At 46.4% G+C, this 26,249-nt stretch overlaps 1 protein-coding gene across 3 annotated transcripts in view; it reads right to left on the bottom strand.

Annotated features, from left to right (window-relative positions):
• Nucleotides 1–26,249, bottom strand: part of dzip1l (DAZ interacting zinc finger protein 1-like) — a 258,300-nt gene that overhangs the window by 201,742 nt on the left and 30,309 nt on the right. For 2 of the 3 annotated variants that reach the window (XM_070883278.1, XM_070883279.1), the window contains exons 7-8: nucleotides 5,557–5,697; nucleotides 1,836–1,866 (exon numbers count right to left, since the gene is read on the bottom strand). In XM_070883278.1, coding sequence (XP_070739379.1) covers nucleotides 1,836–1,866; nucleotides 5,557–5,697 — 172 coding nt within the window. The remainder of the gene's footprint in view (nucleotides 1–1,835; nucleotides 1,867–5,556; nucleotides 5,698–26,249) is intronic. The other variant, XM_070883280.1, reaches the window with a different exon arrangement.

Genomic DNA, 26,249 nt, shown 5'->3' with positions numbered 1-26,249 from the left:
TTCGCAATTTGCAGGTGACACAAAACTTGAAAGTGCAGTAAACAATGAGAAAGATAGTGATAGACTTCAATAGGCTGATGGAGTGAGCTGACACATGGCAGATGAAATTCAATGCAGAGAAGTGTGAGGTGATATTAGTAGTGAGAATGAGGAGAGACAATACAAGCTAAATGGTACAATTTTAAAGGGGGTGCAAGAAGAGAGAGACCTGGGGGTCGTTGGGATTTATAAACAGAGGCTTAGAGTACAAAAGCCAGGAAATTATGCTAATCCTGAATAAAACGCGAGTTCGGCCCCAGCTGGAGTAATGTGTCCAATTCTGGGCACCGCACTTTAGGAAGGATGTGAAGACCTTGGAGAGGGTGCAGAGGAGATTTATCAGAATGGTTCCAGGGATGAGGGATTACAGTTGCGTGGATAGACTGGAGAAGCTGGGGTTGCTCTCCTTAGAGCAGAGAAGGCTAAGAGGAGATGGGATAGAGGTATTCAAAATCGTGAAGGATCTAGACAGAGTAAATAAAGAGAAACTGTTTCCAATGGCTGAAGGGTCGATAACCAGAGGGCACAGATTTAAGGTGATTGGCAAAAGAACTAGAGGCAACATGAGGGAAAACCTTTTTACACAACGAGTGGTTAGGATTTGGATTGGACTGCGTGATAAGGTGACAAAGGCAGATTCAATAGTAGCTTTCAAAATGGAATTGGATAAATACTTTGAGAAAAAATTGTAGGAATATGGGAAAAGAGCGGGGAGTGAGACTAACAGGATTGCTGAATGGCTTCCTTCTGTGCTGTATCATTCTATGATTCTATCAACTATCAGCTGTGGCTCAGTGGGTAGCACACTCGTCTTTGAGTCAGAAGGTTGTGGGTTCAAGCTCCACTCCAGGGCCTTGAGCACCTAAATCTAGACTGACGCTCCCAGTGCAGCGCTGCACTGTCGGAGGTGCTGCCTTTCGGATGAGACGTTAAATCAAGGCACTGTCTGCCCTCTCAGGTGGATGTAAAAGATCCCATGATACTATTTCAAAGAAGAGCAGGGGAGTTATCCCTGGTGTCCTGGCCAATATTTATCCCTCAATCAACATCACTAAAACAGATTATCTGGTCATTATCACATTGCTGTTTGTGGGAGTTTGCTGTGCGCAAATTGGCTGCTGCGTTTCACACTTTACAACAGTAACTACATTCCAAAAGTTCTTCATTAGCTGCAAAGATGCTTTGAGACATGAAAGGCGCTATATAAATGCAAGTCTTGTAAACATAAGGAACAGGAGTAGTCCATATGGCCATTTGAGTCTGCTCTGCCATTTAATACGATCATGGCTGATCCAATCAAGGACTCAGGTCTACTTCCCTGCCCGTTCCCCATAACCCCTTATCGTTTAAGAAACTGTCGATTTCTGCCTTAAATTTATTCAATGTCCCAGATTCACAACCCTCAGAAGAAATTTCTCCTCATCTCAGTTTTAAATGGGCGGCCCCTTAAGTATGAATCCCACTCCCTAGTTGCCGGAGGCTGTGAAAATACAACTTCCGTCAGTGTCTGGCACACACACGTACTAAGACACAGACCCACACAGTGTCAGAATTTCCTCTTTAGCATTTGGTCATATGGTTGCAGTGCACACTGGAAACCCAGCTATGAATAATAATGCAGCCATTTTAACTCGGGCAATGGGAGGAGTGCAGACTGGAGGATCGGGCATGGATCAATACACCTGACTCCCAGCACTAACCTTCCCTCAGTCCACACTGGGGGCTGGGTCTTACAAGTTCACGACTCACATAGAGCAATAGGTAGAGAGACAGATAAAGAAACAAAGAGTTCTTACCTTGAACTGGTCTGGAGGAAAGATTCCTGATCTGTAATCAAACAATGCAGGGAGATCACGACTAGAAATGGGTAATCTATGATTCAGCACTAGCAGAGTCTATTCCAATAAAACCTGCTCATTGTGATTCCTGCAATCATTTTCCCTGTATGAAGCTTACATGCTGGTCGCTATTTACAAAACTGCTTATACAGGGAGCCCGGTGAATAGCCAAAGTGACACCAGGGTAGGGAACTTCATTCTGTATATATCCCATACTGTACCTGCCCTGGGGATGTTTGATGGGGCAGTGTAGAGAGATCTTTACTCTGTATCTAACCCATGCTGTACCTGCCGTGGGGATGTTTGATGGGGCAGTGTAGAGAGATCTTTACTGTATCTAACCCATGCTGTACCTGCCCTGGGGATGTTTGATGGGGCAGTGTAGAGAGATTTTTACTCTGTATCTAACCCATGCTGTACCTGCCCTGGGAGTGTTGATGAAGCAGTGTAGAAGGAGTTTTACTCTGTATCTAACCCCGTGCTGTACCTGCCCTGTAGTGTTTGATGGGACAGTGTAGAGGGAACTTTAGTCTGTATCTAACCCGTGCTGTACCTGCCCTGGGAGTGTTGATGAAGCAGTGTAGAAGGAGTTTTACTCTGTATCTAACCCCGTGCTGTACCTGCCCTGTAGTGTTTGATGGGACAGTGTAGAGGGAACTTTAGTCTGTATCTAACCCCGTGCTGTACCTGCCCAGGGAGTGTTTGATGGGACAGTGTAGAGGGAGCTTTACTCTGTATCTAACCCCGTGCTGTACCTGCCCTGTAGTGTTTGATGGGACAGTGTAGAGGGAGCTTCACTCTGTATCTAACCCGTGCTGTACCTGCCCTCGGAGTGTTTGATGGGACAGTGTAGAGAACATAAGAACATAAGAACATAAGAATTAGGAACAGGAGTAGGCCATCTAGCCCCTCGAACCTGCTCCGCCATTCAACAAGATCATGGCTGATCTGGCCGTGGACTCAGTTCCACTTACCCGCCTGCTCCCCGTTACCCTTAATTCCCTTATTGGTTAAAAATCTATCTATCTGTGACTTGAATACATTCAATGAGCTAGCCTCAACTGCTTCCTTGGGCAGAGAATTCCACAGATTCACAACCCTCCGGGAGAAGAAATTCCTTCTCAACTCGCTTTTAAATTGGCTCCCCCGTATTTTGAGGCTGTGCCCCCTAGTTCTAGTCTCCCCGACCAGTGGAAACAACCTCTCTGCCACTATCTTGTCTATCCCTTTCATTATTTTAAATTTTTCTATAAGATCACCCCTCATCCTTCTGAACTCCAACGAGTAAAGACCCAGTCTACTCAATCTATCTTCATAAGGTAACCTCCTCATCTCCAGAATCAGCCTAGTGAATCGTCTCTGTACCCTCTCCAAAGCTAGTATATCCTTCCTTAAGTAAGGTGACAAAAACTGCACGCAGTACCCCAGGTGCGGCCTCACCAATACCGTTGCAGAAGGACCTCCCTGCTTTTGTACTCCATCCCTCTCACAATGAAGGCCAACATTCCATTTGCCTTCCTGACTACCTGCTGCACCTGCAAACTAACTTTTTGGGATTCATGCACAAGGACCCCCAAGTCCCTCTGCACGCAGCATGTTGTAATTTCTCCCCATTCAAATAATATTCCCTTTTACTGTTTTTTTTTTCCAAGGTGGATGATCTCACATTTTCTGACATGGTATTCCATCTTAGCCCATTCGCTTAACCTATCTAAATCTCTTTGCAGCCTCTCTGTGTCCTCTACACAACCCGCTTTCCCACTAATCTTTGTGTCATCTGCAAATTTTGTTACATTACACTCTGTCCCCTCTTCCAGGTCATCTATGTATATTGTAAACAGTTGTGGTCCCAGCACCGATCCCTGTGGCACACCACTAACCACCGATTTCCAACCCAAAAAGGACCCAGTTATCCCAACTCTCTGCTTTCTATTAGCCAGCCAATTCTCTATCCATGCTAATACATTTCCTCTGACTCCGCGTACCTTTAACTTCTGCAGTAACCTTTTGAGTGCCACCTTATCGAATGCCTTTTGGAAATCTAAATACACCACATCCATCGGTACACCTCTATCCACCATGCTCGTTATATCCTCAAAGAATTCCAGTAAATTAGTTAAACATGATTTCCCCTTCATGAATCCATGTTGCGTCTGCTTGATTGCACTATTCCTATGTAGATGTCCCGCTATTTCTTCCTTAATGATAGCTTCAAGCATTTACCCCACTACAGATGTTAAACTAACTGGCCTATAGTTACCTGCCTTTTGTCTGCCCCCTTTTTTTAAACAGAGGCGTTACATTAGCTGCTTTCCAATCCGCTGGTACCTCCCCAGAGTCCAGAGGATTTTGGTAGATTATAACGAATGCATCTGCTATAACTTCCGCCATCTCTTTTAATACCCTGGGATGCATTTCATCAGGACCAGGGGATTTGTCTACCTTGAGTCCCATTAGCCTGTCCAGCACTACCCTCCTAGTGATAGTGATTGTCTCAAGGTCCTCCCTTCCCACATTCCCGTGACCAGCAATTTTTGGCATGGTTTTTGTGTCTTCCACTGTGAAGACCGAAGCAAAATAATTGTTTACGGTCTCAGCCATTTCCACATTTCCCATTATTAAATCTCATCTTCTCATCTTCTGAGGGAGCTTCACTCTGTATCTAACCCGTGCTGTACCTGCCCTGGGAGTGTTTGATGGACAGTGTAAAGGAAACTTTACTCTGTATCTAACTCCGTGCTGTACCTGCCCTGGGACTGTTTGATGGGATAGTGTAGAGGGCAGTATTACTCTGACCTGGTCATACCTGGAAGGGCGTAGAATTATAGAATCATACAGCACTGAAGGAGGCCATTCGGATCATCGTGCCTGTTCCGGTGCTCTGAAGGAGCTATCTAATTAGTCCCACTCCCCTGCTTTTTCCCCAAAGCCCTGCAAAACTTTCCTTTTCAAGTATATATCCAATTCCCTACTCAATCAGCTTCCATCACCCATTGCATTCCAGATCATACCATATCTCTGCTAAAAATATTCTCCTCATCTCCCCCTGGTTCTTTTACCAATGATCTTAAATCTGTACCCTCTGGTTACCGATTCTCCTGCCTGTGAAAACAGTTTCACCCTATATTCTCTATCAAAAACACTCAGAATTTTGAATACTATTAAATCTCCCTTAACCTTCTGTGCTCTAAGGAGAATAACCTCAGCTTCTCTCGTCTCTCCACATAACTGATACCATTCTAGTAAATAATCTCTCCACCCTCTCCAAGGCCTTGACATCCTTCCTAAAGTGTGGTGCCTAGAATTGGATACAATTGTCTAGCTTTGTACTCAGGGCAGGCAGGGGGTTTGGGGGGGGGGGGGGGGGGGGCGGTGGGGGGGGGGAGGGCGAAGTGTAGAAATGGGAGAAACCCAAATGGTGCACTGATGTTCTACAAGGACAGAAGCCCACTCCCCCGACTTGGTTTAACCTACACATGGCTCCAGTCTCACACTGGCCAACTGACTCTTAATACCCTCTGTTGGGACCGAGCAAGCCCCTCGGTTATACAAACAATTACTGAAGGGAAAAAGCCCACATCCCCAGGGCAACCAGGAACGGGCAACAATTGTGTCTTGCCAGTGACACTTAGATCCACGGCACAAATGGAAAAGGCTGTAGAGATTGCAAGCGGTGTACCTGCTCTTCCTGAGACCAGATGACTGCACTCTGCTCTTTGACCTTTGAACTGAGCGTACTGATTTGCTTTTGGAAATATTGGGCTGTAGTTCTCTGGTCTGTGGATAAAGTAGATCTCAGCCTCTCGTTCTCAGCTCTCATCTGTAAAGGGGAGAATAAACCAACTTCAGAAGCCGCAATCCATCTATCCACCAGCCATATCGAAACTCAAAATTTCATTCCACTCAGGAATTTTTGTATGTAACTTTTGCAATGTAGGTGCTCAGCTAAGCTTAAACATAGATATTCCCACCCACATGGTCACCTCCTTTGACTAAATGGCATTGATCCTCGGTGAGGCATGGTCACATAGCAGCCATGAGCTTTCCTCCTGTACCATCAAGTTATGGTGATTTTCAATGTCTGAACCTACACCACATGGGCCGACAGACTATTCAACTATGGAGTACATCATTGTCCTCAGCCAATGTCAGCACTCAGAGGCCCCGATTTTCCACATTCTCGATTTCTGGCACCCACGTACGATAACGTACGTTTTTTTCCCCTATTTGCGCAAAACAAACCGGCACTTTCCAGAAAGCAGAAGTTATTTTTAGCATCACGCTGCCCGAAGACAATTCTGGGGGCGGAGCTTGTATTGCAGTGTGCGTCAAAAAATCACTGCGCATGCGCTGGGGGAAAAAAATCACTCACTAACTGAAAATACTGTGGACTGAAATAGTATGAAATTGACACGAAGTTGCATTCAATTGTATTAAGGCAACTAAATTGAAAAGGCTCTTCTGCAAGTTTAACAACACTTCAATGTATGCTGTGAATGACATTTCCTTATAGTGGTGCAAATTATTTTCAATGTGCTTGGAGTTTGATTGTTGTTTAGTCTGGCACAGAAGCTCTAGAACGTGTATGGAGGACCTTTGGTCAGGGATTGCAGCAGGCCAGCACCGATTTCCCTAACTTAAGGTAGGCTTTTTTACAATGGTGTCTAAGATCTCTCCGCGCCATTTGGAAAAAAATTGTTGTTGGGGAAACTGGCATAAATGGTAAGAAATGGGGCGAAATCCCTTTTCAATGCAGACCAGAGCCAAAATATCTGGTGTTGACAGTCGGCGCCGGCGGCAAAACTTTGGGGAGAATTTCAAATGACCGATTACGCCAAAAAAAAAATCATCGGGCGCCAAAAAAACAGCACTCAATGCTAAAGAAAATTGTCCTCATAAGGTTTCCAACTCGGGTCAATGGACAATCTAGCCTCCAGGCACCGGGGCCAATATTAGAATATTAGCCCTCCAGCTACTGGCCCGGCTGACATCAGCTTCCTGTATGGTTCACTGACACAACGCACAGTGCAGCTTGGAACATTGGGCCATCTTGAAAGTTCCAAATGAATTTTGCTTTTAAAAGACAAATTCAAGAGCGTGCAACATAATGTCAAAGACCTCTGATCACTGGTTTTCCCACTTGTCAGTGGGCATTCACTGCATTAATCACTTGACGGGAAGGTACTGCACTCGAGTCACAGGACCACAAGCGCACAGGTTATCGAATAGAATGGCTGAGAGGAATAATGTATTTTCCTCCTGGGTATGGGCTTATATGCTATTGGACATGCATGATTCCCAGGACTGGAGGGTGAGGCCAATTGGCTTATATCCAATACAAGGACTGCACACACACACACACACACAGACACACACAGACCGACACCGTGCATACAAAGATGTAATTGCCACAGAAGTCACAACTACTATCGATGATTGATGCCAGAGCTCCCAACCCAAGACCCAATGCCCCCCATTCCTAACCATCCAATGCTCAAAACCATGGCAACCCAGTCCCCTTTGCGCTTACTCTTGAAGTTGGTGAGCCAGGCTCCCCGTCCACCTTTCCTCCAACCACTGTCTGTCCCACCTGTGACAGAGACTGTAATTCCCGTATTGGACTGCAGAGTCACCTGAGAACTCACTTTTAGAGTGAAAGCAAGTCTTCCTCGATTTCGAGGGACTGCCTATGATGATAATGAGCTGCATCATGCAATGATAATGGAGTTGTTGACTAATCACAGCAATCAATCGCTATCAATGTACAGTAGAGACATGAAGCGAGCAAATCGCCCAGTGATGGAAAGCTTAGGAGACCAAAGGTCTACAGTCAATCTCCAGCCCCACAGACACATCCACACCTCCTGGCAGCCAATATGGTTCCTGGTGATGCATCAGTAGAGGGCTGAGTGTCCAGTGTTTAGAGGTCCATTTCAGTGGCGAGGGTCTTGTTACACTATCGCCACACTCAGGAAGCAGAAGGCAAATTCCTCCCAAATTTTCAGTTATTTTTCCAGCAACATGAAGACTGTCTGTCTAAGCAGCAACTCCTGCCCCAATTCTGGCGCATCTCATGCTCTAAACCTGGAATACAAGGGGGAGATTTGAGGGCCTGATCTTCAAACACTCTTTTCCTCAGGCGGCCGAAGGCTGCGCTGGCGTACTGGAAGCGGTAGTGAATCTCGTCTACATGGCTGTAAGGCTACCCGCCCTCCTGTATGGCTCAGAGACGTGGACCATATATAGTAGACATCTCAAATCACTGGGGAAATACCACCAACGATGTCTCCGCAAGATCCTGCAAATCCCCTGGGAGGACAGATGCACCAATGTTAGCATTCTCGATCAGGACAACATCTCCAGCATCGAAGCACTGACCACACTCTACCAGCTCCACATTGTTCGCATGCCAGACACAAAACTCCCAAAGCAAGCACTCTACTCGGAACTCCTGCACGGTGCAAGTGAGCCCAAGGTGGGCAGAGGAAATGTTTCAAGGACACCCTCAAAGCCTCCTTGATAAAATGCAACAACCCCACTGACACCTGGGAGTCCCTGGCCAAAGACCGCCCGAAATGGAGGACGTGCATCCAGGAGGGCGCTGAGCACCTCGAGTCTCATCGCCGAGAGCATGCAGAAATCAAGCGCAGGCAGCGGAAAGTGCGTGCGGCAAACCAGTCCCACCCACCCTTTCCTCAACCACTATCTGTCCCACCTGTGACAGGGACTGTAATTCCCGTATTGCATTGTACAGTCATCTAAGAACTCATTTTTAGAAAGAAAGCAATTCTTCTTCGATTTCGAGGGTCTGCCTATGACGACGGCGGCGACGACAAGGGGGAGGGGCCCGGACCCTGGTATAAAGAAAGAAAGATAGACTTACATTTATATAGCGCCTTTCACAACCACTGGATGTCTCAAAGCACTTTACAGCCAATGAAGTACTTTTGGAGTGTAGTCACTGTTGTACTGTGGGAAACGCAGCAGGCAACTTGTACACAGCAAACTTCCACAAACAGAAATGTGACAATGACTGGATAATCTGTTTTTGTTATGTTGATTGAGGGATAAATATTGGCCAGGACACTGGGATAACTCCCTTGTGGTTCTTTGAAATAGTGCCATGGGATCTTTTACATCCACCTGAGAGAGCAGACGGGGCCTCCGACAGTGTAGCACTCCCGCAGTACTGCACTGGAGTGCCAGTCTAGATTTATTGTGTTCAAGTGCCTGGAGTGGGACTTGAACCCACAACCTTCTGACTCAGAGGTGAGTATGCTACCCATGAGCCTCAGCTAATTCTGTCATACAAGGGAGAGGGGTCTGACTCTGGTATAGATGGAGGAGGGGCCCCAATATTGGTACCAAAGGGATAGGGGTCCTGACAGTGGTACAGAAGGGATAGGGAGCCTGACACTGGTATGAAAGACTGAGTGTATAGAAGTTGGAGACAGAAGGTTTCTGCTTCATTGCCAGTCTGCCCAAAGGTCAGAAACCGAGCATTTGAATTTGGAACATTGGCATTTGAAATTTGAAGTGATGTTTGAAATTGGAATGCAGATGTCTAAAATGTGCACGGTCTGGAACATGAAGGGAAAAGTCGACAAGAAGGAACGTGCTGCAGTTCAAGCAGTTGACGGGAGGGAGCTGGAATAAGATGCAGGTGGACTGACTGCCGAACAGTGAAAATCATCAGAAGAGCGCGACACGACGAAGGCGAAAAAAACGAACACCAAGTAACAGAATGAAGTGAGCAGAGAGATTTGGTGAGATAATCAAATAAAAAACCTGAAGCAGCACGATAGAAAGAATGGAGATATTCCTCGAAAGGGTGATGACTTGCTTCCACGCCTGGCTTGACAGAGCCAGGTCTTGGTCCAGTGGCAAGGATTACCCAAGATGACTGGAGGCCTGCTCTGCTGCATGGACCTAGTGCGCACACATATCGCAGTGTGGGCTGGCCCATGCTGCCCCTGGGCCCTCGGCTCTTCTGGCCCCGAACTTGCGCCTCTCCTGGGCCCCGATCACGTCCCTGTACAATCTCTCGTCACTCCTTTCATTCGCTAATAATCAAGCCTCTATCCTCTCATGTTTCAGAACAAAGAATATTTTCACACCCACCTCACTGAGTCCTGCAATGTTTTAAAAAGGTGTACAGGGTATCACGTCCTTTGATCTGATTAGAGTAGATTGAATACCCTTAACCTATTTTCATAGCTCATTAACTGAAGTTAGTCTGGAGTTATTCAAGAGGTATTTAGATGCTGTAAATGATTCAAGGGCTGTTTCCTCCACTACTTTAATAAAATTCACTCCACGTTAATTATTCTTATGAAAAACTTCACAATATCAATCCTAAATTTGTCTTTTCTGGATTTGAATGTTCCCTTTGACCTATAGTAATACTAAAGGCAAGGTGCCTCTGGAATAGTAATACTAAAGGTGTTATGTATGCAATAAAGGTACAAACTGAGTACTGTTTAACTGAACAAGGTCCACCCTTGGCTCTGCTTTATTATGGCCCAAAGTGCCAGACTCACAAAATGGCTGGTCTTTTATACCAGAGCAGCACCATGTGCGTGCTGCTCAGTGGCCTCCAACAATGACACCATCTGGTGGCTACAAACAGCATGTACATACATGATAAAAGGCAAGGTGGCTCTGGAATGAATATATAAAAGGATTTATGGGGCACTGGCACCAGTACTGGGGAAAGAGGGAGCAGTTTTGGCACCATTAAAACCAGGTTGGGAGCAGTGTCCTGGCGAATCGAATAACGAGGGCAGTAGACATATCTTTAAATTAATGAAGGTGGGTGGGCGACAGTGGGAGAATTCATGAAAGAGTAAATTCAAAAGCATTTAAGGGAAATGTCAAGGCTCCAGAGCAGAGTAGCAATTTGGGTAAAAATAAGCAGAGTGGATCAGGAAGGGACAGAGAGAAACAAAGGTCATAGGGCATCAGTGATGAAGGCGACATCAGGGGAAGAGAGTAAAAGTTAAAGCTAAAGGCACTATATCTGAATGAGTGAAGCATTCGCAACAAAATACATGAATTGACAGCACAGATAGAAATAAATGGGTTTGATCTAATAGCCATTACAGAGACATGGTTGCAGAGTAACCAAGGTTGGGAACTAAATATTCCAGCATACTTGATTTTTAGAAGAGCTAGGCAAAATGGAAAGGGTGGGGCGGGGGGGGGGGGGAGGCTGGGGGGAGGCGGGTTGCCCTGATAAATTATGATAAAGACAGTAGAGAGAAAGTACCTTAGTTCGGAAAATCAAGATGTAGAAATCACGAAGTGGAGCTAAGGGGCAGAAAACACTGGTGGGAGTATTTATAGACCCCCTAACAGTAGTACTAGTGTCAGACACGATATAAATCAGGGAATTGGGGTGCATGTAACAAGGGTAAGACAGCAATTGGGGACTTTAATCTTCATATAAACTGGGCAAACCAAATTTGCAGTAATAGTGTGGAGGACGAATTCATGGAATGCATTCAAGATAGTTTTCTAGATCAGCATGGTGGGGAACCAACGATGGAATCGGCTATTTTAGATCTAGTATTGTACGATGGGACAGAGTTCATTAATAACCTTGTACTAACGGAGCCTCTGGGGAAGAGTAATCATAATATGATAGCATTTTATTTTGAGTTTGACAGTGATTTGGTTAAATCTAAACTCAGGTCTTAAATCTGAACAAAGCAAACTATGTAGGTATGAGGGGTGAATTGTCGAAGATAGATTGGGAGAATAAATTAAAAGATAGGATGGTAGATAAGCAATGACAAACATTTAAAGAATTAATACATCATTGACAAAAATATACATTCCCTCAAGGAATAAACCCCCATGGGAAAAGTGCTCTAACTGTGACTAAAAAGAGATGTTAAAGATAGTATTAGGATTAAAGGAAGTGGCTTAAAATGTTGCCAAAAAGAGTAGTACGCCTGAGGATTGGGAGGGTTTTAAAATTCATCAAAGCATTTTCAAAGAAATTGATAGAGAAAATAGAATGAGATTAAACTGGCAAGAGACAGAAAACAGACTGTAAAAGCTTCTGAAGGTATGTGAAAAGAAAGAAATTAGTGAAAGTAAATGTGGGTTCCTTACAGGCAGAGACAGGAGAAATTATGATGGGGTATAAGGAAATGGCAGACACATTAAACAAATCATTTGAATCTGTCTTCACAGAAGACACAAACAACATTCCGTAAACATTGGGGAACCAAAGGTCTAATGAGAATGTGGAACTTAAAGAAATTAGTATAAGAAAATGATAGTACTGGAGACATTAATGGAACTAAAAGCCGAGAAGTCCCCTGGACCTGATGGCCTATATCCGAGGGCTTTAGAAGAAGTGGCTACAGAGAAAGTGGACCCATTGGTTTTTATCTTCCAGAATTCCCTAGATTCTAGAACCGTCCTCGCAGATTGGAAGATAGAAAATGTTACCCCCGCTATTCAAGAAAGGAGGAAGCGAGAAGACAGGGAACTTTAGACCAGTTAGCCTGATAGCAGTAGTAGTAGATTTTATTATTAGGGACATGGTAACAGGGCACTTAGAAAATTACAATATGACTGGGCAGTGTCAACATGGATTTATAAAAGGGAAATTGTGTCTGACAAATCTGTTAAGAGTTTTTTGAGTTTGTAACTATCAGGATAGATAAGGGGGAAACCAGTGGATATACTGCATTTTTATTTTCAAAAAACATTCGATAAGGTGCCTCGCAAGATTTTATGACACAAAATTAGGGCTCATGGGATTGAGGATAATATATTAGCATGGATTGAGGATTGGTTAATGAACAGAAAGCAGAGAGTTGGAATAAACGGATCATTTTCAGGTTGGCAGACACAAGGATTGGTGCTTGGGCCTCAGCTATTTACAATCTATATTAATGACTTAGATGAGGGGACAGAGTGTAATGTATCCAAGTTTACTGACGATACAAAGCTCGGTGGAAAAGTAAGTTGTGAGAAGGACGCAAAGAGGCTGCAATGGATTATAGACAGGTTAAGTGATTGGGCAAGAACATGGCAGATGGAATAGAATGTGAGAAGTGGGAAGTTATCCACTTTGGTAGGAGAATTAGAAAAGCTAAATTATCTCATTTTGAAATGTATAAGATGCTGAGAAGATATTTCCCCTGGCTGGGGAGGCTAGAACTAGGGGTCACAGTCTCAGAATAAGGGGTTGGCCATTTAGGACTGAGATGTAGAGCGAGAGCGGGACCTGAGCGGCGGGGATCAAAGGAAACAGCTGCTACTGGGAGCTGGGAGCTGGAAACAGCACGAGAGGAGTGAAGGGGGGACAAAATCAAAGTGTGGCTTGCAAAGTGATTGGCTGGTTGGTTGGTGAGTATTTCTCTATTTCTCTTTTTTTTAAACCTTGGGCATTGTTGTAAGTTAAGAGCCACGATTAAAAATGTAAACTTAGATAAGTGATATTTCTAATCTAAAAAACCTCATTCATTAAATCAGCTGATTGCTGAGTAGCTGCTGGGTGCAGTTTGCTAAGTTTTAGAGTTTATTTCTGCTCGATAGTTCCGAATCTATTAACTAGAGGCATAGCGGAGCAGCTCAGTCCCGTGGAGTGCACACCCTGTGACATGTGGGAAGTCCTGGACGCTTCGTGTCGCCTGGACAACGATGTGTGCAGGAGGTATCACCAGTGACAGCGGCTTGAGCATCACGTTTCGGAGCTCGAGCGGCAGCTAGAGTCACTGCGGTGCATCCGCAAGGCTGAGAATTTCGTGGCTAGCACGTTTCTAGAGGTGGTCACCCCGCAGTATAAGAGTGTGCAGGCAGAGAGGGGGTGGGTGACCACCAGACAGAAGAGGAGGACTAGGCAGGTAGTGCAGGAGTCCCCGGAGTCCATCTCGCTCTCCAACCAGTATTATGTTCTGAGTACTGGTGAGGACGATGGTGCCTCTGGGCAGTGCAGCCAGAGCCAAGTCCATGGCACCATGGGTGGCTCAGCTGCACGGGGGGGGGGGGGGGGGGGGGAAGAAGAATGGAAGAGCAATAGTGCTAGGCTATTTCAATAGTCAGGGGAGCAGACAGGCGTTCTGCGGCCGCAGACGTGATTCCAGGATGGTATGTTGCCTCGCTGGTGCCTGGGTCAAGGATGTCACTGAGCGGCTGCAAGACATTCTGGGGGGGGAAGAGGGAGAATAGCCAGAGGTCATGGTCCATATCGGTACCGATGACATAGGTAGAAAGAGAGATGAGGTCCGGCAAGCAGAGTTTAGGGAGCTAGGAGAGGGATTAAAAAGCAGGACCTCAAAGGTACTAATCTCCAGATTATTGCCGGTGCCACGTGCTAGTGAGTACAGAAATAGGAAGATAGAGAAGATGAATGCGTGGCTGGAGAGATGGTGCAGGAGTGAGAGCTTTAGTTTCCTGAGGCATTGGGATTGTTTCTAGGGGAGGTGGGACCTGTACAAGCCAACCTCAACAGAGCCGAGATCCGTATCCTCGCAGGAGATTTTGCTAGTGCTGATGGGGATGGTTTAAACTAGCTTGGCAGGGGGATGGGAACCAGAATATAGATTCAGTGGGGAGAGAAACAAAGCTGGAATTGGGCAGCAGAGAAGTAGAAGTAGAAAGTGAATTTGGAAGACAGAGAAACAAGGGCGGAAAATAGTCAACAGGGGAATTTGGCAATACTAAATGGTATATACTTGAATACAAGGAGTATAGGAAATAAGGCAGATGAGCTAAGTGCACAGATTGACACTTGGGAGTATGATATTATAGCTATTACTGAGACATGGCTGAAAGAAGGGCAGGTATGGCAGCTCAACATTCCTGGTTACAGGGTTTTCAGACGGGATAGAGAGAAGTGTAAAAAAAGGAGGGGGAGTCGCAGTATTAATTAAAGAAACAATTACAGCTGTGAGAAGGGATGATATGCTAGAGGGGTCATCAAATGAGGCCATATGGGTTGAATTAAAGAACAAAAAAGGGGCGATCACACTACAGGGAGTGTACTATAGACCCCCAAACAGTCAGAGGGAGATAGAAGAACAAATATGTGGGCAAATTGCTGCGAAGTGCAAAAACTATAGAGCTGTAATAGTGGAGGATTTCAACCACCCGAGTATTAACTGAGAAAAAAGTTGTGTGAATGGTACAGAGGGTGCGGAATTCCTAAATTGCATTCAGGAGAACTTCTTTAGGCAGTATGTAACAAGCCCAACAAGGGAGGGGACGGTTCTGGACTTGGTTTTCGGGAATGAAGAGGGGCAGGTGGAAGGGGCATCAGTGGGAGAGCATTTTGGTGCTAGTTGTTATGTATTGAATAAAGAATCTGACCAGATACTGTGAACTCAAAGTAAAGTGTCACCGTAGTCTTTTATTACAGGTCTCCAGAGTACCTCTCCAGTCTGTGAGGCCTCCTTAAGTACAGGTGCTCCCAAAGGATTGTGGGATCCCTTGGGACTCCAGGGGATGAGCCCTCTGGTGGTTAAACAAGGTATTTACAGGTTTGACATGTATAACATCACTCACCTCCCCTGCCCCCAAAGTCAACAGTGTAACTATTTACAAGGTGAGTCGATCTGGGGCCTTTCTTTCCCTGGTTGATCGTCTCGGTGCAAATGTGGGTTTTGGTGAGTCGTTTGTTAGGCCCTCACTGGGCTTGCTGAGCTGCCTGATGTGGTGAGTCCTACTGGGCTGCTGCGGGTGATGGGTTCTGCTTCATGGTCAACCGCTGGGTCAGTTGCCACTGGTGTGTGTGTTGGAGGGTCAAAAAAGGTAGGGTCTATTGGGGGTTGCTCTGGATAGACCGTGAATCTGAGTTTGATTTGGTCCAAGTGTTTCCTGTAGATGAGTCCATTAGAAAGTTTGACCCGAAACACACGACTTCCCTCTTTGGCCACGACAGTGCCGGGAAGCCACTTGGGACCTTGTCCGTAGTTCAACACAAATACAGGATCATTAATCTCAATTTCGCGTGACACATTTGCGCGATCATGATATGTGCTTTGTTGAAGCCGCCTGCTCTCTACCTGTTCATGTAGATCAGGCTGGACTAACAAGAGCCTTGTCTTAAGTGCCCTTTTCATGAGCAGTTCAGCAGGTGGAATCCCAGTAAGCGAGTGGGGTCTTATGCGGTAACTAAGCAGGACTTGGGATAGGCAGTGAGCCTTCAGTTACCCTCTTCAAGCTCTGCTTGATTGTTTGCACTGCTCTCTCTGCCTGATCATTGGATGCTGGTTTGAACGGGGCAGATGTGACATGTTTGATCCCATTGCGGGTCATGAACTCTTTGAACTCGGCATTGGTGAAACACGGCCCGTTGTCACTCACAAGGACATCAGGCAGGCTGTGCATGGCAAACATGGCCCACAGGCTTTCAGTGGTGGCAGCGGATGTGCTTGCTGACATTATCTCATTCAATCCATTTGGAGTACGCAGCTACAACCACTAGGAACATTTTTCCCAAGAACGGGCCTGCATAGTCGACATGGACCCTATACCACGGTTTGGAGGGCCACGCCCATAAACTCAATGGCACCTCCCTGGGTGCATTGCTTAACTGTGAACATGTGTTACATTTGTGCACACAGGAATCTAAGTCTGCATCGATACCGGGCCACCACACGTGGGATCTGGCTATCGCTTTCATCATTACAACGCCTGGGTGGGTACTGTGGAGATCACTAATGAAAGTGTCCCTGCCCTTTTTTGGTACCAGTACCCGATTGCCCCACAGAAGGCAGTCTGCCTGTATAGACATTTCATCTTTGCGCCGCTGGTATAGCTTTATTTCTTCCTGCATTTCTAACAGGGCACTAGACCAACTCCCGTGGAGCACACAGTTTTTTTTTCTAAGGACAGTAAGGGGTCCTGGCTCATCCAGGTTCTAATCTGTCGGGCGGTAACAGGTGATTGCTCACTCTCAAATGCTTCCATTATCATAACTAAATCTGCGGGCTGCACCATCTCCACCCCTGTGGTGGGCAATGGCAACCTACTAAGAGCATTGGCACAGTTTTCTGTGCCTGGCCTGTGGCGGATGGCGTAGTTGTATGCGGACAACGTGAGCGTCCATCTCTGAATGCGGGCCGATGCATATCCCTTTACTTTCAGAAAAGAGGGATATCAGTGGCTTATGGTCGGTTTCCAATTCAAATTTGAGCCCAAACAGATATTGATGCATTTTCTTTTACCCCATAAACACACAATAACGCTTCTTTTTCAATCATTCTATAGGTCCTCTCAGCCTTAGACAGACTTCTGGATGCATAAGCAACCGGTTACAATTTCCCAAATTCATTAGCTTGTTCCAATACACACCAACACCATATGATGACACATCACAGCAGAGGAGGACAAAGGGTTTAATTAAGAGGGGGAAAATAGAGTACGAGAAGAAGCTTGCAGGGAACATAAAAACTGACTGCAAAAGCTTCTATAGATATGTGAAGAGAAAATAGTGAAGACAAACGTAGGTCCCTTGCAGTCGGATTCAGGTGAATTTATAATGGGGAACAAAGAAATGTCAGACCAATTGAACAAATACTTTGGTTCTGTCTTCACGAAGGAAGACACAAATAACCTTCCGTAAGTACTAGGAGACCGAGGGTCTAGTGAGAAGGAGGAACTGAAAGATATCCTTATTAGGCGGGAAATTGTGTTAGGTAAATTGATGGAATTGAAGTCTGATAAATCCCCGGGGCCTGATAGTCTGCATCCCAGAGTACTCAAGGAAGTGGCCCTAAAAATAGTGGTGATCATTTTCCAACAGTCTATCAATTCTGGATCAGTTCCTATGGACTGGAGGGTAGCTAATGTAACACCACTTTTTAAAAAGGGAGGGAGAGAGAAAGCGGGTAATTATAGACCGGTTAGCCTGACATCAGTAGTGGGGAAAATGTTGGAATCAATTATTAAGGATGAAATAGCAGCGCATTTGGAAAGCAGTGACTGAATCGGCCCAAGTCAGCATGAATTTATGAAAGGTAAATCATGCTTGACAAATCTTCTGGAATTTTTTGAGGATGTAACTAGCAGAGTGGACAAGGGAGAACTAATGGATGTGGTGTATTTGGACTTTCAAAACACTTTTGACAATGTCCCATACAAGAGATTCGTGTGCAAAATCAAAGCACATGGTATTGGGGATAATATACTGACGTGGATAGAGAACTGGTTGGCAGACAGGAAGCAGAGAGTCGGGATAAGCGGGTCCTTTTCAGAATGGCAGACAGTGACTAGTGGAGTGCCGCAGGGCTCAGTGCTGGGACCCCCAGCTCTTTACAATATACATCAATGATTTGGATGAAGGAATTGAGTGTAATATCTCCAAGTTTGCAGATGACACTGAACTGGGTGGCGGTGTGAGCTGTGAGATGGGCGCTAAGAGGCTGCAGGGTGACTTGGACAGGTTTGGTGAGTGGGCAAATGCATGGCAGATGCAGTATGATGTGGATAAATGTGAGGTTATCCACTTTGGGGGCAAAACGCGAAGGCAGAATATTATCTGAATGGCGGCAGATTAGGAAAAGGGGTGGTGCAACGAGACCTGGGAATCATGGTTCATCAGTCATTGAAAGTTGGCAAACAGGTACAGTAGGCGGTAAAGAAGGCAAATGGTATGTTGGTCTTCATAGCTATAGGAGCAGGGAGGTCTTACTGCAGTTGTACAGGGTCTTGGTGAGGCCTCACCTGGAATATTGTGTTCAGTTTTGGTCTCCTAATCTGCGGAAGGACATTCTTGCTATTGAGGGAGTGCAGCGAAGGTTCCCGGGATGGCTGGACTGATATATGAGGAGAGACTGACTCAACTGGGCCTTTATACATTGGAGTTTAGAAGGACGAGAGGGGATCTCATAGAAACATATAAGATTCTGACGGGACCGGACAGGTTAGATGCGGGAAGAATGTTCCCGATGTTGGGGAAGTCCAGAACCAGAGGACACAGTCTTAGGATAAGGTGTAGGCCATTTAGGACTGAGATGAGGAGAAACTTCCTCACTCAGAGAGTTGTTAACCTGTGTAATTCCCTGCCGCAGAGAGTTATTGATGCCAGTTCATTGGATATATTCAAGAGGGAATTAGATATGGCCCTTACGGCTAAGGGGATCAAGGGGTATGGAGAGAAAGCAGGAAAGGGGTACTGAGGGAATGATCAGCCATGATCTTATTGAATGGTGGTGCAGGTTCGAAGAGCCAATTAGCCTACTCCTGCACCTATTTTTTATGTTTCTATGTTTCTAGTACCAAACGCTTACATGGATCATACAACACAAGCAATTTGTTTGAGCATACAGTTTTCTAGCTTTTACAAAGGAATTTTCTTGGCTTTTACCCCATACCCATTCGTCTCCTTTACACAGTAAAGCATGCAGTGGTTCTGACAGTGTGCTGAGACCCGGTAAGAAGTTACCAAAGTAGTTCAGGAGTCCTAGAAACGACTGCAGCCCCGTCATATTCTGTGGTCTCGATACGTTCTCGATTGCCTCCGTCTTCGAATCGGTGGGCCTGATGTCGTCCGCCGTGATTCTTTTCCCCAGGAACTCCACTTCAGGCACCAGGAAAATGCACTTAGCGCGTTTTACCCTGAGCCCCACGCGATTAAACCGATTAAGAACCTCCTCCAGGTTCTGCAGATGCTCGACGGTGTCCCGACCTATAACCAAGATGTCGTCCTGGAAGACCACGGTGTGCAGGACCAACTTTAGTAAGCTTTCCATGTTTCTTTGGAATATCACTGCGGCTGATCGAATCCTAAACAGGCATCTGTTGTAAATGAAGAGAACTTTGTGCGTGTTGATGCAGGTGAGGCCCTTCGATGACTCCTTCAGCTCCTTCGTCATGTAGGCCGAGGTCAAGTCCAGCTTCGTGAACGTCTTTCCTCCCGCCAGCATCGCAAATAGGTCATCTGCCTTTGGTAGCTGGTATTGATCCTGCAGGGAGAAATGATTGATAGTTACTTTGTAATCACCACAGATTCTGACGGTGACGTCTCCCTTGAGGACTGGAACAATCGGACTGGCCCACTCGTTGAATTCGATCGGCAAAATGATGCCCTCTTGTTGCAGCCGGTCCAGCTCGATCTTCTCCCTCTCTCTCTCTCTCTCAGCATGTACGGTACTGCTCTTGCCTTGTGATGGATGGGTCACGCCCCGGTAATTAGGTGGATCTGCACTTTTGCTCCTTGGAACTTCCCGATGCCTAGTTTGAATAGAGAGGGGAACTTGTTTAGGACCTGGGCACATGAAGTGTCGTTGACGGGCGAGAGCGCTCGGACATCATCCCAGTTCCAGCGTATCTTCCCCAGCCAGCTCCTGTCGAGCAGCGTGGGGCCATCACCCAGTGCCACCCAGAGTGGTAACTTGTGCACCGCTCCATCGTAGGAGACCTTACAGTAGCACTGCCGATTACGGGAATCAGTTCCTTTGTATACGTTCTCAGTTTAGTGTGAATGGGAGTCAGGACTGGTCTTGAGGCCTTGCTGTACTACAATTTATCGAAAGTCTTTTTGCTCATAATGGACTGGCTCGTGCCCGTGTCCAACTCCACTGACACTGGGAGTCCATTTAATTCAGCATTATCGGGGGACACTTAGTGATAAATGTATGCACCCCATATACCTCTGCCTCCTCGGTCTGAGGCTCTGGTTCATCGTGATCCGCCGTGGATCTATCCTCCTCTGCAACATGGTAGTTTGCAGGATTAGCACGGTGTGCAACTCATACGTTGGAGGTGTCCCATTGTTCCACAGCCCTCGCAAACATATCCTTTGAAGCGGCATGAATGGAAATGATGATCACCCCCGCAGTGCCAACAAGGTGGTAATGGCCTAGCATTCATCATCCTTGATGATGGACTCCGAGACATCTGCGGATGTGCAGCTGCAGGCATGTGAGGCCTGTCCTGTACGTTACGATTCGAAAACAACACTACTTTGTTCACAGTACTTGTAGCAGCACTTGTGTGCTGAGAGATTTGCTTGGCATTGTCACTGGTGGCGATGAACGCCTGGGCTATCGCTATGGCTTTACTCAAGGTTGGGATCTCTACAGTCAAAAGTTTGCGAAGTATTACTTCATGGCTAATGCCAAGTACAAAGAAGTCCCTGAACATGAGCTCCAAATGTCCTTCAAATTTGCAATGTCCTGCAAGGCGTCTTAGCTCGGCGACATAGCTCGCCACTTCCTGGCCTTCAGACCTCTTGTACATGTAGAACCGGTACCTCACCATCAGAACGCTTTCCTTCGGGTTAAGATGCTCCCGGGCCAGTGTGCACAAATTATCATATGATTTCTCTGTGGGTTTCGCTGGAGCAAGCAGATTTTTCATGAGGCCATACGTTGGTGCCCTGCAAACGGTGAGGAGAATCGACCTTCGTTTGGCAGCATTCGCTTCTCCTTCCAGCTCGTTGGCCATAAAGTATTGGTCGAGTCGCTCCACTAAGGTTTCCCAATCATCTCCCTCCGAAAATTTCTCCAGAATGCCCACTGTTCTGTGCATCGTTGCGGTGGGGTTCGTCATCTGTATCTCATCGCCAGTTATTATGTATTGAATAAAGAGACTGACCAGATACTGTGAGCTCAAAGTAAAGTGTGACCTTAGACTTTTAATACAGGTCTCCAGAGTGCCTCTCCAGCCTGTGAGGCCTCCTTAATTACAGGTGCTCCAAAGGGATTGTGGGATCCCTTGGGACTCCGGGGGATGACCCCTCTGGTGGTTAAACAAGGTATTTACAGGTTTACATATATAACACTAGTGATCATAATTCAGTAAAATTTAGGGTAGTTATGGAAAAGGACAAAGGGGGACCAGGAAAAAAAGAAGTTCTCAATTAGGGTAAAGCCAATTTTGCTGAGCTGAGATGGGATTTGGCCAAAGTGGACTGGTAACAGCTACTTGATGGTAAATCAGTGTCAGAGCAGTGGGAGGCATTCAAGGAGGAGATCCTGAGGGTACAGAGCAAGTATGTGCCCTTAAAAAAAAGGATGGGGCTAACAAATCTAGAGCCCCTAGGTGTCAAGGGACATACAGGGTAAGATAAAGAATAAAAGGGAAGCTTATGACAGATACTGAGAACTCAACATTGCAGAGACTCTAGAGGAGTATAAGAAGTGCAGGGGTGCAATTAAAAAAGATATCGGGAAAGCAAAGAGAGAGCATGAAAGAATGTTGGCAAGTAAAATCAGGGAAACCCCAAAGATGTTTTATAAATACATTAAGAGCAAGAGGATAACTAGAGAAAGAGTGGGGCCTATTAGAGACTATAAAGGAAATCTGTGTGTGGAGGCAGAAGATGTGGGTAGGATCCAGGCCCGAATGAAATGTATCCCAGGCTGTTAAGAGAAGCATAAGAGGAAATAGCAGAGGCTCTGACCATCATTTTCCAATCCTCTCTGGCTACAGGTGTGGTGCCAGAAGACTGGAGGACTGTTAATGTTGTACCTTTGTTTAAAAAGGGAGAAAGGGATAGACCAAGTAATTACAGTCAACCTAACCTCGGTGGTGGGAAAATTATTGAAAAAAATCTTGAGGGACAAGATAAATCTTCATTTGGAAAGACATGGATTAATCAAGGACAGTCAGCATGAATTTGTTAAGGGAAGGTCATGTTTGACTAATTTGATTGAATTTTGAGAGGCGGTTACCAGGAGAGTCGATGAGGGCAGTGCGTATGATGTAGTGTATATGGATTTTAGCAAAGCTTTTGATAAAGTCCCACATGGCAGGCTGGTCATGAAAGTAAAAGTCCATGGGATCCAGGGCAAAGTGGCAAGTTGAATCCAAAATTGGCTCAGACAGGAAGCAAAGGGTAATGGTCGATGGGTGTTTTTGTGATTGGAAAGCTGTTTCTAGTGGGGTTCTGCAGGGCTCAGTGCTGGGTCCCTTGCTTTATGTGGTATATATCAATGACTTGGACTTGAATGTTGGGGGTATGATTAAAACATTTGCAGATGACACTAAAATAGGTTGTGTGGTTGATAATGCAGCGGACTGCAGGAAAATATCAATGTACTGGTCAGGTGGGCAGAACAGTGGCAAATGGAATTCAATCTGGATAAGTGTGAGGTAATGCATTTGGGGAGATCTAACAAGGCAAGGGAATACACATTAAATGGTACGCCACTGAAAAGTGTAGAGGAACAAAGGGACCTTGGAGTGCATGTTCACAGATCCCTGAAGGTAACAGACCTAGTTGAGAAGGCATATGGAATACTTGCCTTTATTAGTTGAGGCATGGAATACAAGAGCAAGGACATTATGCTTGAACTGTATAAAACACTGGTTAGGCTGCAGCTGGAGTACTGTGTCAGTTCTGGTCACCACACTACAGGAAAGATGTGATTGCACTGGAAAGAGTGCAGAGGAGATTTACAAGAATGTTACCTAGACTAGAGAATTGTGGCTATGAGGAAAGATTGGAAATGCTGGGTCTGTTTTCTTTGGAATAGAGAAGGCTGAAGGGAGATCTGATTAAGGTGTATAAAATGATGAGGGGCCTAGATATAGTGGATAGGAAGGACCTGGTTCCCTTGGCAGAGGGGTCAACAACCAGTGGGCATAGATTTAAAGTAATTGGGGAAGGTTTAGAGGAGATTTGAGGGGAAATTTCTCCTACCTTGAGGGCAAACTACATCACTGGGCACCACCCACACTCTACACCACCCTGGGCACTACCTGTTCCCTCTACGCCACCTTAGGCAATATCCACTCTCCAGCTCAACAAGGTCCCTTACTATCCACAACCATGCCCTAGAAGAGCACTCCCTGAAACTGACTCTTCCTGCTCACATGTTCTTTGATGCTTTCACCCTTCCTCACTATCCGTGCACTACAACATAGCTGGATTCATCAAATGTTGATGTAACAAGACACAAGGTGAACTTCCTGCACTTGTGCCCAATGCCAGCTCAAAATATTCCATCACAGACACAGGCCATTCAGCCCATCAAATGTGATGTTCCCCTTTTGATCCACACCATCTATTCCCACCGTCCTGCTCCCTCCCAATACCCTTTGACATTTTTTTTCAGGCAATGTGCTTTTGCAAGATTTGCTGAACTCTGCATTATCCTGTGTTTTTCCTAATCTGTGCTTTTATACATTGCAGGCAGACGGCCCTCAGCCAATCACACCGGCTCGCCATTCGTCAGCAGGATCTGGACAAGGCATCAGCCCTTCTACAACTGAAAACCTTCAAGCACATCACGTGAGCATTTCCTTCCTTGTCCTTTGTTGCACTTCAAGTCGTGTGGAGCACAAACACTGCCATCGACCAGCTGGATTGAGTGTTGTACATCCTGTGTAATGTTCTCCCCATTAACGGCCTTTCTCCATCGTGCAGGTCGGTGGAACGCGGACATGTGACGTGTTCTCAACTGTGGAGCGCGACAGCGAGGATGAATTTCAATGATTACCTTTACTCCCTGGGCATTATCCACGCTCTACACCATCCTGGGCACTACCCACTCTCTACATCACCCTGGGCACTACCCACTCTCTACACCACCCTGGGCACTACCCACTCTCTACACCACCCTGGGCACTACCCATTCTCTACCCTCCATAAAAGTGGCCTTGTACAAAACTGTTACCCACAGCCAAACTTGCACCAAGTGCTATTCACCTATGTGCCTCCTGACACACATTGGCTCCCGGCCTATCAATGCCTCATCCTTGTGTTCAAATCCATCCATGGCCTCACCATTCCCTCGTCTCCAGATCTCTAACCTCCACCAGCCCTCCAACTCTCCGAGAACTCTGTGTACCTCCAATTCCACCCCTTTTGTGCATCCCCAACTTCCTTTGCCTCACCATTGGCATCTAGGCTCCAAGTTCTGGAACTTGCTCCCTAAACCATTCCGCCTCTCCAGTGTAGAAGGGAGCAGAAAGTTGCAAAGGGACACTGATCGATTAAGTGAGTGGGCAAAATTGTGGCAGATGCAGTTCAATGGGGAAAGTGTGAGGTCATCTACTTTACACCTAAGAAAGATAGATCACTGTATTTTCTAAATGGCGAGAATCTCGGAACTGTGGAGGAGTGGAGAGAGTTGTGGGTATAAGTACAGAAATCACGAAAAAATCCTTGGACAGGTACAAAAAAATAATAAAAAAGGGTACTGGAATGTTGGCTTTTATCTCAAGAATTGCAAAGAGCTGGAAGTTATGTGTCAGTTGTAAAAAGCCATCGTTAGAATATATCTGGAGTATTGTTGAAGCCCATGGAATAAAAGGGACACTGGCAGCATGGATACAAAATTAGCTAAGTGACAACAGACATAGGGGCTGAAATTGCCCCTTTTAGCAACGGCCGTTTGCGCCTCTGGGTGGCGCAAAATAGATTTTAACCGGACGCGGCGAGAAATTGGGCAGGAGTTTTGCGGAGGCGCTATGAGGTAGCATCCCGTTCGGCAGCGCGCGCAATGGTGACATCATCTCCGTGCGCATCGCCCCGAAAGTGAAATTGCCCCGCGCAACCAATCCTAGCACCTGGCGATGACGAGTGCTTGAGCTGTCGAGTTGCAGTCGGGAACCGGATGCGCCAACGCTATTTAAAGGTGTCAGCTTGCAAAGTATTTTTTTTGTCGGCCATTACCTATTTCGGATTTATAACAGTCAGTGTGGCTTCAGGACCGGTCTCGCAATTTTTTTCCACAACCATTGCTCTGCCTCCAACATTTTCCCTTGTACAGGTTGAGCGTCCAAAATCCAAAGTTCCGGAATCCGGACTCCGGACCAATTGGAAGCAGAATCGTCCGGATTCCGTAAAATGTTCCGGAATCCGGACTCGCCGCCGCTGCCCGACCTCGGGCCTTGCCTCCCCTCCCCTCGCCTCGCTCGCGGCCGCTGCTACCCAACCTCGGGGCCTCCTCACCTCCCCGCCCCAACACCTCCTCTACGACGGGGCCTGCCAGTCAGAACATCACCACGGCGGCAGGGCCCGCCCGCTGACCTCCTGGACGGGGCCAGCGACCCCAACAGCTCCTCGGCAAGCACCCCGCCCTCCCCCTTTCTGACATTATGAAATCCGGATTCGTGATGTCAGAAAGACGTTCCAAAGTCCGGTCTCGGTTCCGAGGGTTCCAGATTTGGGATGCTGCACTGTATCACTCACGGGTTTGTGCTGGCAGTCGGCCGCCTGTTCCAACTTCACCATCAGAGGTGGCAACTCTCCCAGGGTTCTCCTGTGTTCATTTCACTGAGGAGCAGTGTGCACGAAGGCTGCATTCCAGGAAGGACGTGGTCACAGAGCTCTGCCATCTACTGCAACCAGACCTCGAGCCTCAGACCAGGGTGAGGACGGCTCTCTCAGTGGCAGTCAGGGTCACCATAACCCTCAATTTCTATGCTAATGGATCTTTCCAGGGAGCAACACGAGAC

The sequence above is a fragment of the Pristiophorus japonicus genome, chromosome 6 (assembly GCF_044704955.1).
Source record: "Pristiophorus japonicus isolate sPriJap1 chromosome 6, sPriJap1.hap1, whole genome shotgun sequence".
Classification (NCBI taxonomy): Eukaryota; Metazoa; Chordata; class Chondrichthyes; family Pristiophoridae; genus Pristiophorus; species Pristiophorus japonicus.
Note: the sequence above shows the minus strand (reverse complement) of the source record. Positions and strands in the feature narration are given on the sequence as shown.